The sequence below is a fragment of the Schizosaccharomyces japonicus genome (genome assembly GCF_000149845.2).
Source record: "Schizosaccharomyces japonicus yFS275 unplaced genomic scaffold supercont5.2, whole genome shotgun sequence".
NCBI classification, from domain to species: domain Eukaryota; kingdom Fungi; phylum Ascomycota; class Schizosaccharomycetes; order Schizosaccharomycetales; family Schizosaccharomycetaceae; genus Schizosaccharomyces; species Schizosaccharomyces japonicus.
Window position 1 is genome coordinate 2,976,306 of NW_011627861.1, and position 17,386 is coordinate 2,993,691.

Sequence of the window (17,386 nt, forward strand, 5' to 3'; positions counted from 1 at the left end):
GCTTAGATATTGGGTATACCACTCCATTGTCGGAAGTGCTTTCTCAGCTGGAAGCATCATAATCCTGCTTTGAACGCACGGCTCACGTCGAGCCCAAAGTTGCTTGAAACTAATTTTTTGTTTACCGTAAGAAAGGTGTAAATCGTGGATCAATAGAGTGAATTTTAGATGCTTGATGGAAAGAATTGATCTTCCTCGGTTATTGGGAACCACACTGTTGCTGTTTTTGTCTTTGCGGATTCTCTCAAATTGGCCCGTGCGATATCCAGATGATTTGTACGAAGTGCTTCGATTAGAGCAAAAACATTACAATGCAACAAAATCATCCGTTTGGGGGAAACCTCCGACTCACGTTGGCAAGTCTTTACATGTCCCTAAGGACGTTTATCAAAGAATCGACCAACTGTACTCGTTGCCTGTAGGCAAAGGCGCTGCATTTCAGAATTTTACCGGCACATTTCATGGGGATTGGTTCCAAACAAACATTTCAGAAAGGCCCATTCACAGAAATCTCGAATAACACACGCACAAGCTTGGGGGAAATCATTTCTACGGAAACGGGAAAGGCTACTATAAACGTTTATGAGTATTCTAATGCTACTTTTGAACTCAGTTTTAATGGCACTTCGTATTACAAACCCCAGGAAGGAACTCAAGCATACGATTTAGAATTTGAAGGTGATCGTATCGATGAACTTGACTCATTTCTATTAACTACCACTATCACAAGAAACTTCTCCGGTACAGATACGATCCCGTGGATGCTCAAGGGAGTGCGTTTAGCGAAACAGCCGCTAAGAATTGGTGAAGAAGTTTTTGATAAGCTACGAAACAAGTCACTCAATAGAATTGAAGCCCGCATATCAAGGCTTGAGAATACTGGCAAATCGTCTCTTTTCTCTACTGCAAAGTCTGATCAATCATCATGTTCTTTACTTGCTTATTTGCGTTTGAAGCGGTCTCCATACGACAATGAGACTCTCTCTGCCATATACAACGAGTATTTTCATCCAGAAGGCATACCTCTCCCTCCGTTACCGCCTATGCATATGGATGCAGTATTCTATTCACCTAACTGCAATCTTGGATTTACGTTAAAAAATGCAGAAGGCGCAAGCTATATTCAATATGAAGATTATCTACTTCATTTGGCCAGTCTTTTTGTCGTACTTGTTTGCCTTCAGGTTTACTTTTCCTGGAAAGAACTAAATCATTTGACTTCCTCTTATGCATACAGGCTTTCTTACCTGACGGTTGCTATGCAGACATCTACTGATTCTCAAATTGCTATTGGTTTCACGACGTTGTCTCTAAGCATGACCAAAGGTTATTTAATTATGTACACGTTAGGTTTCCTTTTCATTTTCTTGTCAGCTTTCCCGTCTGCACGCTCGTTCTTCATGATTGTTGAAGCACAGGGCTTAATTCGCCCTTCTGCGCCTGCACAGGCCGTTGCTGCTGAGGAAGATGAACAGAATCAGGAAGGTGAAGAACATGAACAGGAGGAAACGGTGAATAACGAAGTCAACAATAACCGTCATAGCCGGCGGATAGTTTCCGTTATCTTCACTCTGTACTATGTTTCCTTTTTCGTCATGTGTTATGCGTTTGTATTTGTGCTCACTCGCCCGCATAAATATGCTTTCCGACTTTTGATGATGCTATTGTTCTTCATGAACTCTTATTGGATTCCTCAAATATGTCGGAATATCTCGCTTGGGTCTTCCCGTAGCTTTTCGTGGTCCTTCATTGTTGGCATGAGTGTTTGCCGTTTGGTAAGTACAAACTATTTGAAGATAACTGTGCTTTTAAAAAAAATTACCTTCGCTAACCTTTAGGGATTGCCCCTTATTATACTCTTACTTTGTGAACCTGTACTTGGTTTTGCTCCTAATTATAAGGCTAGCCTTGCTATTGTGGCATATGTTTTCATGCAGGTTATCATTTTATTATTGCAAGAGTCTTTTGGTCCGCGTTTTTTCCTACCTTCATTCGTAAGTTTTACATCTTGCATTTAGCAAGCATATTAACACTGTTGCAGCTCTTTTCTTCCAAAAGTATTTACGATTATCACCCCGTTATTCATACTGAGGATCTCGAAACGCTAGTCAGTAACTCCAATACTTGTCCGATTTGCATGCAGACGATTGAACTGCCTTCGGAAGGCTCTGCTCTGCATCCATCTTCCATAATGTTAAGGCGTAATTACATGGTAAGTTTAACTGAAAGTTATTTTTTTGAACAAAGTACTAACTATTGCTCAAGCTCACCCCTTGTCATCACTTGTACCACAGGCAATGCCTAATGCAATGGATGGAATTGCATAGCATATGTCCGATGTGCAGATCTCGCCTTCCACCGATTTAAACCCTTAGTAGTAATGACCGAAATGATAATTAACGCGTTTATTTATGTAAATTGTTACACTTGATTATTCACATCACTCTGAGGGAATGCGGGTATCCATGTAGAAATAATACTGGCAGTATTGCCTTTCAAGTACTTTAGCTGCTCTTCTTGTAACGCAAGTCTATGTGACGCATGCGCTGCCAAGTTCCGCAATTGTCGTAAGCCGGATCGGCCTCTTTCTGAAGCCAACAAGCGATGAGAATTAATACGTTGGAGATCTGAGTTCGCTATTTGCCTTACAAAGGGAGCAACCTCAGTTAACAGTATTGTGTTACTGCGATCTATGCAATTTGGTGGGAAAGTGGTAATGTTGTGGCTCGTGTGTGGATACGATAAGAAGGACAAAGTGTTATAAACGGTATCGGGGTCCAACCTATGTTGGGTTAGTAGATAAAATAAAAAAGCATTGGATAATAAAGTACTTACCGTGGTTCCATGCGAGAAGCCAACGCGGAAAGGAATAACGAATGTGAGGAAAGAGGAAGTGTAGCCACTTGATGCTGACATAAGCTAGGTTTAGCTTTATAGAAATAAGTGCTTGTTAAGCTATACAATGGGAACTCCGGACGCCATTCAATAAAAGATGGAGAAGAAAGTTTTCCAAATGGTTCGGGGATGGATGGGTAGCCTATGATATTGTCGTCGGTATTTTGCGGAGGGGAGCTTTGATTATTACATCCTTGCTGCCTGCTTTCGAGGAACTCGGCATCATCTGTAGCAATAAAGGTCGAATACATAGAGAATCGTTGAGAACAGTGAGCATCGATAAAGGACAAGTGATTTGCATAATCGCTGAAGAGCAGTAGATCCTCCAAGTTACTAGAGCTGTCACTTAGTTTCGTTACATCAGGCTTGCACATTCTCCAATCTAGGACATTTGGACAGAAATAATTTCCGAGATCACCAGAATATTCGCACTCAAACGCATGCAGCATATCTTCTTCGGATTCTAAGCTCTCGTTAAACCATCCCATGCCGTCACTGTACGCCCCAATGCAAACAGGTAAAGCATCTTTGTTTGTATTGGGATGAGCGAGATGTTTAGAAACCTCATTATTAAAGTTGCTTTGACACCAAAAATTAAGTTGCATAAGAATGGCACGTAAATCGTGGTTTCTTGATTTGTCTAATAGTTCAATTGCACTCCGCGAAACTATTTGGCCTTCTGCGTAAAGAACGGTTGATACGTAATCGACCAATAGTATGGACGGCACCTGAGAGAACTCAATTATATGATCCTCTAGTAGGAATGAAGCAGGTATTAAGTCGGTTGCTAACAGGTCAGTGACAGAAAAGTGAAAAACTCATTCACTAATACTTACAGTTGCATGTCATAATCACCGGACGTTTTGATTTTTGGGTTAAAGTGGATACGGCCTGCCAGAATCCGCGGTCCTCATTAAATAGAATATCCACCTCCTCTAACAGAATCAAGCTGTCCGTGTAGCTATTCCACGAAGATTTATCCACATTATGGCTTTGTGTTAATTCTCCAATCTGGTCAAGGACATCCTTGCCGGATCTTCTCATTCCCGAATGGATTTCAAAGACGACAAACTTAAGTTGCTTTGCTAAAGCATATACACTTGCAGTTTTTCCATAGCCATTTGGACCCACCAAAAGCATCCAATTCTGCTTAAATCCGCGATGTTGACCAATACTGCTTAATTCCGAATCATCGTCAGTAACGATATCAGGATCAAATTCGCTTTCGCTGCCTCCAAAGTCATTCGTAGTGGAAGTATTACTGTTCAGCGATCCTGAGTCTAAAGCTGAGTCCTGCGAACTTTTGCTCAAAGGTTTTGTAAGCTTCAAAGATCGCAACCACTCCTCTAACCGACTAACACCCGCGGGGTCAGCACAGCAGGAAGTAGAATTTGATGGCGCATATGTGTTCGTCCACAGGTTCCGGGCATGGAAATTATATTGCCAATTTTTTGTGAATATATCCAAAGCGTGTTGAACAATTGACGACGGCGCGGAGTTTAGGCCCTCAAACGCCAGACTCTCGAGCTTGCTTGGAGATATGAAAACCGTCTCTGGAAGTAAGGTCTCCTTAAGGGGAATCCGGAGCTTTTGAGCGACTGGTGTGAGTATACTAAAATCAAGAACGGTATCGTCGAGCGTGTGAGCCGCGCTTTGCTCCGGTACTTTCGGAAACGAGAGCGGCCGTGCATCAGGTTCTGAGTTATACTCCAACAGAGTCTGTGTCGACTTTGTAGGCCACAGAGGCTCTAGCAATCTCTGTTCCTCTTTCTCAACAGCAGTGAACCGGCCATCGAAGGAGGAAGAGCGAGAGGGTTTTGAGACTTTTGACCGAACTCTTTCAAAAAAGGGGTGCGTAACTGTACGTGTTTTCGTGGATTTTTGTTTGGGAACGATATTGGGTGCCTCTGTCATAACAACATTGTCTGACTCCACCGTCGTAGCATCCTCGAGCGGCATAATCGGTGGCTCTTTGGCCTTTGCTTTAGGGTACAAAATCGCGTCTATAGCCAAACTTGTATCATGACTGACTCGAATGCTGACCATCCAAGGAGGGCTGCGTGATTCTGTCGGTGACAGACTATCACTTTTGTCAAAAAACCTTTTCATATAATCTCTCTCCTGAACAAAGGCTCGAGAGTTCTTGCTCTTTTTTGGTTTGTTGATGTTTTTCGTTTCATTTGCCTCATTAATACTCTTTTTCAGAGAGCTCACGCTTTTTTTCGTATTCTCGTCATTATTGTTGAAGTCCTTAAACGCCTGTAGAGGCATTATCTTTCCTGAGGACATTGAAGGTCAACTCTCATTGCAGATATAAATACATTGAATGAAACAGACCCACTTTAACAGGCAAAACTAACGTTCAATGAACTGTCACGATTCCGTACGTCGAATTGTACCTTGGTTCGAGTCGATGGACAGACAGACAGCTTGTACTCTACAGACAGGGTCAGATGTTGTTTGTTTGTCGTTTAAAGAGTTCGTATGATGGCTGTCAAAAGAAAGCAGCAAAAAGCAATAAGAAATAGCAACACCCAGAACAAGATACCTATCAAGGGCGTTTTTAACTAGAGAACTTGCCTCTCCTAGCCTGCACCGTTCTCTCTTACGTCCAAGCGTTGAGGACAATGTGTAGCTGTTAGCGAACTAGCCAAACGCGAACCGCGACCCGCAATTCCCCCACAGGAAATAAGCTTTATTCTACGCGTGTCGCGTCGCGAACACGCGTTTCCGATGACGTCATGTTTTCTTGAGAAATAAAAGCAAGCGACCCGCTGCAGAAACCTGTCCACACCCAACAACTATCAATTCAATTAATTTTAAACCAATGAAAGCCATTAATATTAACACTAAGATACAACAATACATAAATTGGTTTCACCTCGGACGATAAAGGCGCTTAATTACTATCACCGCAAATGTCAGACACATCAGCACTAGTAAAGTAATCAGCACAGACCTCACGAATTCCACGGCTTTTCACGAGCTTTTTGATTTATTCGTACGAGCCATTGACAAAAAATAGACACTGATTGATATCGCTGCTGATTTCCTAAAAACAATGACCGTTTAAATGAATGCCTTTTGGAGGCATTGACGCATAAACCGTGTTTATTTCCCCAACAGAACAAATTCGGGTCTAAGCGAACGCGTCTTATGCGATCGGAGTAGACGGAAATCTTTTTTCGGCACTAATTGCATGCAATTGTTGGTTTTTAGAGGCATGACACTACAATTCATGGCACTGTGACAGATCCGCCGTGTTTTTTACTCTTAAGGCTTATTCACAGATGCTTGTTACTTGTTCTACAGTTCGATGATTCCGTGATGGCTGGAGGCGGCTTTCGGTTATTTTCGGAAGAAGATCTTATCAATTTTTTTTTCCAAGAAACAAATAAATAGATATGTTCGCAGCTTGAGCGTTCATTACGTCCGATATAACAGCAAACCCCTCAGTCCAGGTGCTTTTTGTATGTTCCAGAGAGGCTTTGTATGATAGTGTTCTAATACTCTCTAGTGACCTGACCTCGTTATCGACAATACTTGCTGCATATAAAGGTCCATCAACATCATGTTTTTGACTCGAAATTTGCAAGGCTTACGTGCGTTGCGTGTGAGCCGTTTTTCTACGTCTACTCGTCTCGCTTCGGCTGCTGCTGCTGCCACTGCAACCAGCAGAATGCAACCTATGGATTGCTCTGAAATTAAAATTACGAAGGCTGACAAGCTCAAGCCCATGCCTGAACTCAATACCTTGCAGTTCGGTAAGGAGTTCACTGACCACATGCTCATCATGAAGTGGAACAAGGACAACGGCTGGAACAAGCCCGAGATCGTTCCCTTCGGCAACTTGAGCATGCACCCTGCCTCTTCTGTGTTCCATTACAGTTTCGAGTGTTTCGAGGGTATGAAGGCTTACAAGGATGCCAACGGTGTCCCCCGTCTTTTCCGCCCCATCAGAAATGCCGAGCGTATGTTGAACACCGGCCGTCGTATCTCTCTCCCTGACTTCGACCCCAACCAACTTGTTGAGGGCATCAAGAAGTTCGTCGACCTCGAGTCCCGTTGGGTTCCCCAAGAGCGTGGTTACTCCCTGTACATCCGTCCCACTTTCATTGGTACTGACAGTGCCTTGGGTGTGCACGACGTCGGCAATGCCATGCTCTTCGTGATTGCCTCTCCCGTCGGTCCTTACTACAAGTCTGGCTTCAAGGCCGTTAAGCTGTGCTGTTCTGAAAACATTGTCCGTGCCTGGCCTGGTGGAAGTGGCCACTACAAGCTTGGTGGTAACTACGCTCCTAGTGTTGTCCCTGCTCGTGAGGCCGGTAAGAAGGGTTTCGCTCAAATTCTCTGGCTTTACGGTGAGGAGGACTATGTTACTGAGGTCGGTACTATGAACTGCTTCACTGTCTGGATCAACAAGAACGGCGAGAAGGAGATTATCACTGCTCCTTTGGATGGTATGATTCTTCCTGGTGTCACCCGTGCTTCTGTTTTGGATATTGCCCGTGAGCGTCTTGCTCCTCAAGGTTGGAAGATCACTGAGGGCAAGTACAGCATGAAGGACGTTGCCCAAGCAGCCAACGAAGGCCGCTTGCTTGAAGTCTTCGGCTCTGGTACTGCTGCTTTGGTGTCCCCTGTTAAGGCTATTCAATACCGGGGTAAGGAATTCTCTATTCCTTTGCCTGCTGGTAAGGAGGCTGGTCCCATCACCGAGCAAATTAGCAACTGGATTCTTGACATCCAATACGGCAAGGAGCCCAACCACCCCTGGAGTGTCCCCGTCAGAAACTAGAGCACTTTTAGAACCTCGCAACTCTAGCTTTCTCTAAAACCTTTTTTGTTGGCTTCTTTTTTGTCAGATAGTTTATTTTGTCATGCACGGATGCAGGTCCTGTTTTAATGCTCGTACTTGTAACATACTAGAATGACTGTATTATATAAAATTTATGATTGCGAAGCTGGACGAGCTAATTAATGGTAGGAGTTGAGGAGCTTGTGTAACAACATTGCTGTGCTTGTGTTGGTTGTTTATGTACATTGTTACGAGATGGGTCCATTCTCTCGTCCTTTTTAGATACGAAGCAGAATTTTCGATTAGTTTTGCTCTAAACATCACATTTGCGTTACAATAGTTTTTCCTCTTCTACTGATCGTTTATTTACGTGTAACAACGATCCTGCTGCTCTTCAATTTCGAGGTAATCTGCGACTTGGCACTACACCCCAAACCGACTGGCGATTCCACCGAACAGACACATGTCTGCATTTGCGACGTCCAACATGCCCGTAGACGGGACGAGCTGGCAGGTAATGGATTAGTTTAAATTATAATCCGTTAAGAAATGGCTAACATCTCGAACAGAATAATTTTGCCAATTCTTCTTCTTCGTTCACTAAAATGAACGAAAACGACGTATGTAGTCGGTTTCATTATAATTCATAAAGCTAACTAAGTAGGAATTGGAGAACGTAGTTACTGTGGGCCCAAATGGTTTGTTTTGATTTTCGTTTAGTCGAGCAAAAATTAACATTTCAGGTGCTGTGATGGAGATTGATCTAGGTGACGAGTTTGATCTTTTTGCCGAACTCGTAGAGAAAAAGGGTAAAGATGTTTTTGCAGAGGATGGTCTACTTGCTGCCTTTTATAAAGCATGTCAAGAAAAGTAAGTGAGCAAGTTCTTTCGTTTCAAATGAACCCATCTAACTGCTTTTAAGAATAAAACAGTCAACAAAAGAAAACGACACACTCGCTGTCGAACAATGGGATTTGGAGATGCGAACATGGGATCTTGTTCAGCGCTTGTATCTGTATGTTTCCACGTAGCCGAGCATAAAATCCTTCAACTAACACACGAAGTTTACGTTCAACTGGAAAGGTCCCCGTAGTCCCAGCACATAGATTCTCTTCTCGTGCTATTTGGGAGGAGAAATTCTATTCCGAAAACATACAGGCATCTGAGAATAATGTTCGTTTTACTTATACAGTCTTTCTTATTACTGAAACTAATATTTGTAGCTTGTCCTCAATTGGCTTAGGGATAGTGCTTCAAGCCCTGCTGCCATTGAATTAAGAGGCAATCGATGGTTCTATACCCGCGAGGCTATTAAGACTCGCAGCCGGACAATATCTTCGTTTGGCGAAAAAAGCAATGTCTATGTATCCTCTCTAGATCCAGATGCTGATCTACGTGAAGAAAAACGTTTAGAAGAACGCGACGACGATTTTGAAAACAACTTCATGCAACATCTCTTCTGGCTATTCCGTTCCGGCGAATTTGAGGAAATGGTAGAGTTGAGTAAAAGAAGTGGGAACCAATGGAGAGCCGTGTCTATTCAAGGTATGATAGAGTACCGAGATAGTATAGTCGATTCTAAACTGGATACCGGAACCTTTGGCAACAAGCGGAAAGAGTTGTGGCGTCGAACATGTTTGGCTCTTTCTCGTGAAAAAAAAGCAAGTACTTTTGAACGTGCAACTTATGGAGCCTTGTGCGGTGATCTCAAGTCCGTTCTCCCTGTTTGTAAGACATGGGAAGACCACCTATGGGCCTTTTATAATTGCATGACACAACATTCTGTGAACTTGTATCTCAATTCCGTTATGCCTTCTCCTCAAACACGGTTACCTCCGATCGATAGTGGTGCGGGATTAACTCCAGAATCTATATTTCAAGCTCTCGCACAGAGTGATAGTTCAGAAGTGAAGGATGCGGCCGCCCAACCGCTGCGTCATGTTCAAGCTCGAATTATTTGTAACAATGTCCGCCAGCTTTTTATGGAATTTCATGAACAACTGGAGGCTGTCCGCTCGGGCGTGAAAGAACTGGACAGAACGACCGAGCCACATGTTCTTCGAGTACTGGTGCATCTCATTTACGCCATTCGTTTTGCCGGGTTTGAAGTTGATAATTACGCATCTGATTCCATTTTACAGGCTTATATTGAACTATTAGCCAGTGCCGGGAAATGTGAGCTAGTTCCCTTGTACATTTCTAACTTATCCGGACATATCCGGGATGAAACTTATGCACGTTTCCTTGTCCTCATTGAGGATGAGAAACAGCGTTTGGAACAACTGAAATTGGCGAAAAAGTTTTCCTTCAATATCGATGCTGCAGTCAACACAGCAGTTGAGCGAATTTTTGAGGAAACGTCTACAAATGTATTCAGTCAGAACATTGAGCTCAAGTCTATTGATGCACCCGTGGACATTGAAAGTCAACGCCTCATTCGCACCTTAGAATGGATGCTTATTACTTGTCAATTTACAAAACTCATTGGCTATTCCAACGCCGCCTATCGTCTGTTCTTGCGTACGTAATTTTCTCCCAGCTACTTTGTTCAAATACTAACATTGCAATAGGTGATGGTAATATCAACGCAGCTAATTTACTGGATTCTCGACTGCCCTCGGAGACTCTTGTAACAAACGATATGATCAGTCAAACACCAGACACTCCTGAAAATGAAGCACAACTTCGCGTTGCGCTGGAGTTTATGTCTTACTCCTCCTTGTGTTCTGCATTTTTTAATTATCACGAGTATTCCAAGTTACTTAATACTCTGGTTCATAACCAAAGGTTTGTCCGAGTGTCGGAAAACACGTGTGTTACTGTTAACTAACTCTGAACGTAGTGCGGAAGAAATTAAGTTATCAGTCCTTTTAAAGAATAATGAGGACTTGAAGAAGCTTGCTTCTGACTGTATCTCTTGCTTTTCTGAACTCATTCGTACAAATTGGCTGCATCCTTCGACATTTTCATTGACCAAGGAAGATAATGGCGATGTGTATGACCAGTTGATCCACATTCGAAATATCTTTATTCCAGAAATTGTTATTTCTCTTCATCGGATTTATGAAAATCAAGAAGATTTCCAAAGCTGTTTGACTTTGGCGACACAAGTTGCCGGTGATGATAAGAAGCTCTATGACTGTTTCCTTGCCTCGGGACGTATGAAAGAGTACGTAAGACTTCTGAGTAAAGTCAGTGAACTTGACTTGCTTCAAAAGAACAGTGTGTTTAGTCTTTAGGACATTGCTTCTAAATGAGTATCAAAAAAGTTGGTATATAAAATAAATCTTTGGGCCTTCTACATAGCTAATGAACAATAAAGTTACAAAAGAGAAAGTGCTTTGAGCAAGTAAGACTTTATAAAAGTCTCTGTATTGATGGTATTACTGCTTTTTTTACTTAATTACACCCTTCAACCTCAAACTTTCCAATTCCGTTCACCAGTTGCGTATACCACTATACAAAGATCATTCAATATCTCCCTTTAGCAAATAAAAGCTTGTCTAGAGCTGTTGTTTTGGTTTAACCATTGTGGCTTTTTTGGGTGTACATTTTTATTTCATTTTGCTATCAACGTAATAAACTTTTATTGATGGCTCGTTCGCCTTCACCAGAACCCAGAAAGCACAAGAGTAAAGGTGCTCATAAGGAGAAGCATTCTGAGAAGGGAAAACATAAGAAAAAATCCAACCCCTTCGATGGCTTGAAGGAATTGGCTGATTCTCTTCCGACTGTGGATGAATCGTCCTCAGCAAAACGTTCAGACAAGCATTCAGGTAAAAGTCGTTCCTTATCGAAAGCTTTTGCTAGTTTACAAGACGAGGAAGTCGAATTACCTGAGGAGGCTGCTCCTCTTCCAGCAATTACCGCGAAGCAGAAACGAGAGGTAGAGCCGGCTACCCCAGTGTTCAAGCCTCAAGTCAGATTGCCAAGAGACCTTTTACCACCTACTAAGGGTGCTGAGGTGCCTTCCGACGATATACAACAATGGTCTAATGATCCACATGCGCCCATTGGAGTGAAATCAGCTGCATGGAAGAAACCGTTTACGAAAATACCCAGCTCATCACCAAAGTCGACGCCTCAAGAAACTGAGGAAGAAACTCCATTCGTTATTTCCGCTCCGAAAAACGATGCACCCTCATGGCTTAATGCTACCCCAGAACGTCCTCCTCTGTGGAGCACCCCTGCTTTTCAAACGATCAATCGGAGACAGCATACCGTTGAACATGATTACGTTGATCCTGAGAAGACCACTGAAATGGTAAAAGACTTATTCCAAACTGCCTTCTGCGAAGAAGAACCTTTGGATAATGAAACAGATGGTGCTTTCATTCCTGGTTTAAATGTACGATTGTTAAGACATCAATTGCAGGGACTTAAATGGCTTCAACGCAGAGAAGCTGTCGGCAAAGGTAAATCACTCGGTGGCATTTTGGCTGATGATATGGGACTCGGTAAAACAGTACAGACATTGGCATTAATCCTTTCTAACAAATCACCAAACGCAAATGAAAAGAGTACTTTGGTTGTTGCTCCACTTGCGCTTGTGAAGCAATGGGAAAGTGAAGTTTTGAAGAAGACCAACATGAGCGTACTAGTGCACCACGGCCCTAGTCGTCACAAGAATTATGGTCAATTCAACAAGTATGATGTCGTAGTCACCACTTATCAGGTTCTTGTTTCTGAATGGTCTGGCTCTCGAAAGAATAAGGGAGAATCGGAGTCCTCAGAGTCTTCAGATGATGTTAAGGAAGACTCACTTTTTGACAATACTTGGTGGCGCGTCGTTTTGGACGAAGCACAAACGATTAAGAATCGAAACAGTAAATCTGCACAGGCATGTTGCGCTCTTGTGTCTGATAACCGCTGGTGCTTAAGTGGTACACCTCTCCAGAATAATGTAGACGAGCTTTTTTCTCTTATTCGTTTTCTCCAAATTCCTCCTATGAATGATTATGCTGTTTGGAAAGATCAAATATTGCGCCCTTTATCGCAAACGAATGGCAAAATTGCCATTCAACGCTTACGCACATTTTTGCAGGCAATAATGCTTCGCAGAACAAAGGAGGTTTTGCAGAAAAATACCGAAGATGGGGATGGAGGATTCCTTTCATTACCTAAACGTAGAAAGCATGCCATTGTGTGTAAGTTTACTCCCTCGGAAAAGGAATTTTATGAGAAATTGGAAGGCAAGACAGAAGCTACTATGACAAGTTTAATGGAAGAGGGTACTATTAAGAAGAATTACACAAATGTTTTGTGTATGTTGTTACGTCTTCGACAAGCATGTAACCATCCTCATCTTTTACGCAAGCATCTTAAGGAAGATGTTGATGCCGTGGTACTAACATCTACTGAAACAAAGAATGATGAGAAGTCAACCGCCGATGACGACCTTGATGATCTTGCCAAGTTACTTGGAGATATTAGCATTGAGAAAAAGGAACGCGTGGAAAAATGCGAAATATGTTTTGCTCCTTTGAAAGAAGACTCTACGAAATCCCGCTGCAAAAAGTGCCGCTCAACGATATCGAAGAAAAACAATAATGAAGTCGTAACGGAGAATTACCAATCAACTAAGGTCAAGAAAACCCTTCAAATTCTTTTGGATGATGATATTTATGATGATGAAAACTCTCCAAATGCCAGTGGGCTAAGGAAAACTATTATCTTTTCCCAATTTACCTCTATGTTGGATCTACTAGAACCCCATTTGAGGAATGCTGGAATTGGTTTTGTGAGATGTATGCCAGATATAATGTTTAAGAAACCGTACTAACTTACAGATGATGGACAAATGAAAAATAAAGATCGTGAGGATGCACTTAACAAGCTTCGAACAAAAAGTGAAGTTCAAGTGCTTTTGTGTTCATTAAAATGCGGCGCTTTGGGACTGAACCTGACGTGTGCAAGTCGTGTAATTCTTCTTGATGTCTGGTGGAACCCGGCAGTTGAGGTATGCAATTATAACAAAGCTCACAAACTCTTGAATGCGTATTAACAAAAATAATAGGAACAAGCGATCGATCGTGTTCACCGAATTGGACAAAAACACGACGTCGATGTTTATAAGATTACTATCGCCGACACGGTGGAAGAGAGAATTGTCGCCTTGCAGGATAAGAAACGTGAGCTTGCGGATGGTGCAATTGGAAACGGAAGTAAAATGGATTCTGCGAAATTGTCCATGGACGATATACTGTTTCTGTTTAATAAACGGGCAGAGTACGCTTCCAAATAGAATTCTTACTTCTCATCCTGCATTAACTTGAAAGATAGCAATAAATTAAAGGACATTTTAGACTGTAAAATACATGATGTATAGGATATATATATATTCAAATATACTGAACTAAAAATAACGTTTAACGAGGGAATAATACTCTAATGAGATAATATTTTCGTCTTGTTCCAAAGAGCGTATAATTCCATGAAGCTCGTAACAAGACCAGCAAGGCCAATAACATGATCATCGACATGAATAAGTCCCAAACTGTTCATTGGGGAAATGCAATCAAGGGTGTCTTCAACGAAGTCGAACACGGACTTTTCACGGAGACTAGATTGTTAGTCAGTACTTCGTTTTGATAGATGAGTGTTTCACATACGCCAACACTTTCTTCAAAGACTCTTCCTTCGATCCCTTTTCACTGTACTCGCCGCTGCGAATGATTTTCAAGTCTTTAGAGCTTGTATAATAGACAAAAGCATCTGCCGTTGCTGAAATCATAGATGAGAAGAGACCAAATATGTCAGATGCATTAGAGTAGCCCTTTGAGTCGGACAAGGGTAAAATCTGGGTCTTGTTCAGCCAAAGTCGAAGCTCTGCGGCATTCTGACCGGTATTGGCGATTTCCTTGAAGAACTCTAAGGCTGTCAAAACATTGATTTCAGTTTTGGAGCTTTTATGAAGCTCGCTGCCTTTAACAACGGAAGATTTCAAATTCAAGAAAACTTTACCAACAGTAAAGAAATTACGAGCAAACGAGAGTTGCGACTCGATGCTCTTCCATCTCTTCACCTTGTCCAATGATTCACCTCTGGTATACAAGTACCAAGCAGTAAGTTTAGCAGTGAATTGAAGAGCTCGAAACGACTAACGATCAAAAGTTAACACAAAGAAAAATGTATGTTTGGCAAAAACATTGAACATACTTTGTCACGGAATTTTAATTCATCAAGCAGCTAAGTTATAAGTTAACAAAATTATTCAAAAGTAATACTCTTTTTTAATAAAACTATAATGTATCGTATCAGGAATAGATGACATTAATTCATACGTTTAAAACATGATTGAGATGAGAGTTTGTAAGAACAGGCTCCATTTTCGCTGTGGAACGTTGTACTACCGAAGCACGCTTGAGTAAGTATCCGTTAGACAGGTGGTGAAAGAAGGTAGGTAGTCACAAGATTGAGTCGGAAACAAAAAGGGACATAAAACATAGCTAACAAGAAGTAATATCCTTTACGCCATTAAGTTCTTCCCTTGGAAGTTTTACAAACCCTTTTCATACACACTTAAAAGTTATTAAACACGTCTCTTAAATAAATGCTTGTTCATTCAACAAAAAGAAAAAAGGGTATATATATAAACTAGTATATATATAATGCTTCTATTTGGAAAAAAAATATCAAAAAAGAAACAAAAGGCGAAAAAAAGAAGTGCTCGTAATTGTAGTAAAAGGAAATGACAACGGGAAGCTGAATGAAAACCACCAGCTAAGCTTAAAAAAAAGGAGGGCAAGCAGCACCTTTTGTTATAGAGATAGGTAAATGTCATAGCACACGGGAAACTTTGGGAAAAACAAAACTTCAAAATAGACGAGTGTCTGATAAATAACGCAGCAACCATGTCCATACGTGTATTTAAAAGAGTGTGCCAAAGGATTGCGGAAAGCCATCCCAATTTTTGTTCGGATTTTGTAAAAAGAGGACGAGAACAACAAAAGAGCGTTAATAGGAAACTCAGTATGTGTTTACTCATACTTTTCCATAATCTTGTTGTGGCCTGCAACATAATGCTTAAGGTATTCTTCACCTTGGGCGAGGAAGGTAGTACGGATATGGAACTCATTCTCCTTTTGTCCAAACCCACTTCCAGGAAGAATACAGATGCCTGTAGATTCTAATAATTCCATACAATAAAGTTCATCAGGCTCAGCGCCTTGAGCTTTTGCAGTTTCGATCAGCTTTTTCGGGAAAAATATACGAGGATGCAAATACATGGCACCTCTAGGTTCTTGGCACTTGACATACTTCATGCTGGAAAGAGCACTGTGGAGTTGGCGGCATTGCTTGAATAGCTGCTCATGAACATCTTTTATCTGTTTATGATAGAGATCATGGCTAGGGTCACCAAGCTTAGGTGGGCGAACGAGTATATCGACGATAAACTGACCGGCCACGGGAGGACAGACGTCAATTGAAGCGAGCTTGTAAATTTGTTTGAAAGCTGCCTCTGGAATATTTGTGACTTCCATGTAGCCGCCGCGCTGACCGCATTCTCCCAGCTGACCTTTACTTACAGAGTGAATGCTGATGAGAGATACCTTATCCCAAGCATCGTTCGGGTTCTCCGTTTGTAAACGCGAAAGCACCTTTTTGAACGATACAAATGGTAAATCGTACACGTTTGCCTGATACACCTCGTCGGCAATGACAATTACACCGTTTCTTTTTGCGAAACCGAGAATATCTTCAATGGCCTTTTCGTTCAGACAAGATCCTGTGGGATTACCAGGATTGATGAAAACCACAGCGCGAATCTCAGTGCCTTCGGCAGTACCCGCATCGTAAGCGCGTTGCAGTTCTTCAACAGACACGCTCCAATTCGTTTCCTCGTTCAAGTAATAAGGAACTGTACGTCCACCATACAGTGCCATGGACGCAGTATACAACGGATATTGCGGAATTGGCAGAAGGATACCATGATATGGTCGAGCAATTAGCAGATTAATCATCATGCGAACTGCCTGAGTTGCACCTGTCGTCAAAAAGATATGGTTCGGGTCAGAAGGAAAACCATCACGTTCTAAAATGAGTTAGTTATACACAACAATTTTGAATAGAATGTTTCGTTTTATGAAGGCGACACATTTTCGCTCTGTATACCGGGCAAAAGTAAGCCGCCTTTAAAGAAACTAACCTTCAATAAATCTCGCGACATCTCTTCTGACAAGAGGTACACCCTGGGAAGAACTGTAAGCGCCAATACCGCCAGTTTCTTCAAGCAACTCTTTGGCTCTAGCAATCGCATCCGACGGGAACAATTTCTGTGTAATTTCGGCGTTTTCGATCAGAGCAGGGTACTGGCACAAGGCGAGTACTTGACGAATAAAAGTCAGAGGTATCTGTCCCATTTGATGAGGGTTTCCAATGTTGGCATTTATAATTTCTGTAAATGGGAGGGAGTCTGGCTTCTCCTTTAATTGCGCCCTTAACTCTTCAGCTCTTACAGCTAAAGGTCCGCGTACAGCGTATTGAGCAGCAAATACATTCTGATTCAACTGCTCTGGATCTTTAAACACGTTCAATTTATAGACCACAGTCATTTTTCCCGAACGCCCACTGTGGTTCTCGCTAGCATTAAGAGGACAGAAACAAGACTATACCTACCCGATTATATGAAAGAAATATACATACGTAACTTTAAAATTGTTTATTATAAATGAAAACAACAACTTTATATATTAA

At 41.8% G+C, this 17,386-nt stretch overlaps 7 protein-coding genes across 7 annotated transcripts; 4 read left to right on the forward strand and 3 right to left on the reverse strand.

The window, feature by feature from the left end:
* The first annotated feature begins 32 nt into the window (after positions 1-32).
* Positions 33-2,443, forward strand: SJAG_04151 (ubiquitin-protein ligase E3). The gene is made up of 4 exons (XM_002175233.2): positions 33-1,775; positions 1,839-1,994; positions 2,042-2,212; positions 2,266-2,443. The coding sequence occupies exons 1-4, from the start codon at positions 762-764 to the stop codon at positions 2,365-2,367; spliced, it is 1,443 nt and encodes a 480-aa protein (XP_002175269.2). The 5' UTR covers positions 33-761; the 3' UTR covers positions 2,368-2,443.
* Positions 1,055-5,552, reverse strand: SJAG_04150 (DNA replication factor C complex subunit Elg1). The gene is made up of 3 exons (XM_002175232.2): positions 3,732-5,552; positions 2,836-3,682; positions 1,055-2,782 (listed from the first exon to the last, which is right to left on the reverse strand). Exons 1-3 carry the CDS (start codon positions 5,182-5,184, stop codon positions 2,422-2,424), a joined length of 2,661 nt encoding a protein of 886 aa, XP_002175268.2. The 5' UTR covers positions 5,185-5,552; the 3' UTR covers positions 1,055-2,421.
* Positions 5,553-6,266: 714 nt separating this feature from the next.
* On the forward strand, positions 6,267-7,873 carry SJAG_04149 (branched chain amino acid aminotransferase Eca39). Its single transcript, XM_002175231.2, has 2 exons — positions 6,267-6,365; positions 6,413-7,873. Exon 2 carries the CDS (start codon positions 6,467-6,469, stop codon positions 7,688-7,690), a length of 1,224 nt encoding a protein of 407 aa, XP_002175267.2. The 5' UTR covers positions 6,267-6,365; positions 6,413-6,466; the 3' UTR covers positions 7,691-7,873.
* Positions 7,874-7,879: 6 nt separating this feature from the next.
* Positions 7,880-11,026, forward strand: SJAG_04148 (nucleoporin Nup107). The gene is made up of 9 exons (XM_002175230.2): positions 7,880-8,204; positions 8,260-8,310; positions 8,355-8,388; positions 8,434-8,560; positions 8,613-8,705; positions 8,755-8,863; positions 8,914-10,210; positions 10,261-10,477; positions 10,533-11,026. The coding sequence occupies exons 1-9, from the start codon at positions 8,154-8,156 to the stop codon at positions 10,927-10,929; spliced, it is 2,376 nt and encodes a 791-aa protein (XP_002175266.1). The 5' UTR covers positions 7,880-8,153; the 3' UTR covers positions 10,930-11,026.
* On the forward strand, positions 11,022-14,055 carry SJAG_04147 (ATP-dependent DNA helicase Rhp16b). Its single transcript, XM_002175229.2, has 3 exons — positions 11,022-13,437; positions 13,480-13,649; positions 13,707-14,055. Exons 1-3 carry the CDS (start codon positions 11,283-11,285, stop codon positions 13,932-13,934), a joined length of 2,553 nt encoding a protein of 850 aa, XP_002175265.1. The 5' UTR covers positions 11,022-11,282; the 3' UTR covers positions 13,935-14,055.
* Positions 13,928-15,280, reverse strand: SJAG_04146 (peroxisomal biogenesis factor 11). The gene is made up of 4 exons (XM_002175228.2): positions 14,974-15,280; positions 14,849-14,878; positions 14,302-14,789; positions 13,928-14,252 (listed from the first exon to the last, which is right to left on the reverse strand). Exons 1-4 carry the CDS (start codon positions 15,016-15,018, stop codon positions 14,078-14,080), a joined length of 738 nt encoding a protein of 245 aa, XP_002175264.2. The 5' UTR covers positions 15,019-15,280; the 3' UTR covers positions 13,928-14,077.
* SJAG_04145 (alanine aminotransferase) lies at positions 15,219-17,269 on the reverse strand. Its single transcript, XM_002175227.2, has 2 exons — positions 16,839-17,269; positions 15,219-16,724 (listed from the first exon to the last, which is right to left on the reverse strand). The coding sequence occupies exons 1-2, from the start codon at positions 17,242-17,244 to the stop codon at positions 15,670-15,672; spliced, it is 1,461 nt and encodes a 486-aa protein (XP_002175263.1). The 5' UTR covers positions 17,245-17,269; the 3' UTR covers positions 15,219-15,669.
* Positions 17,270-17,386: the final 117 nt, after the last annotated feature.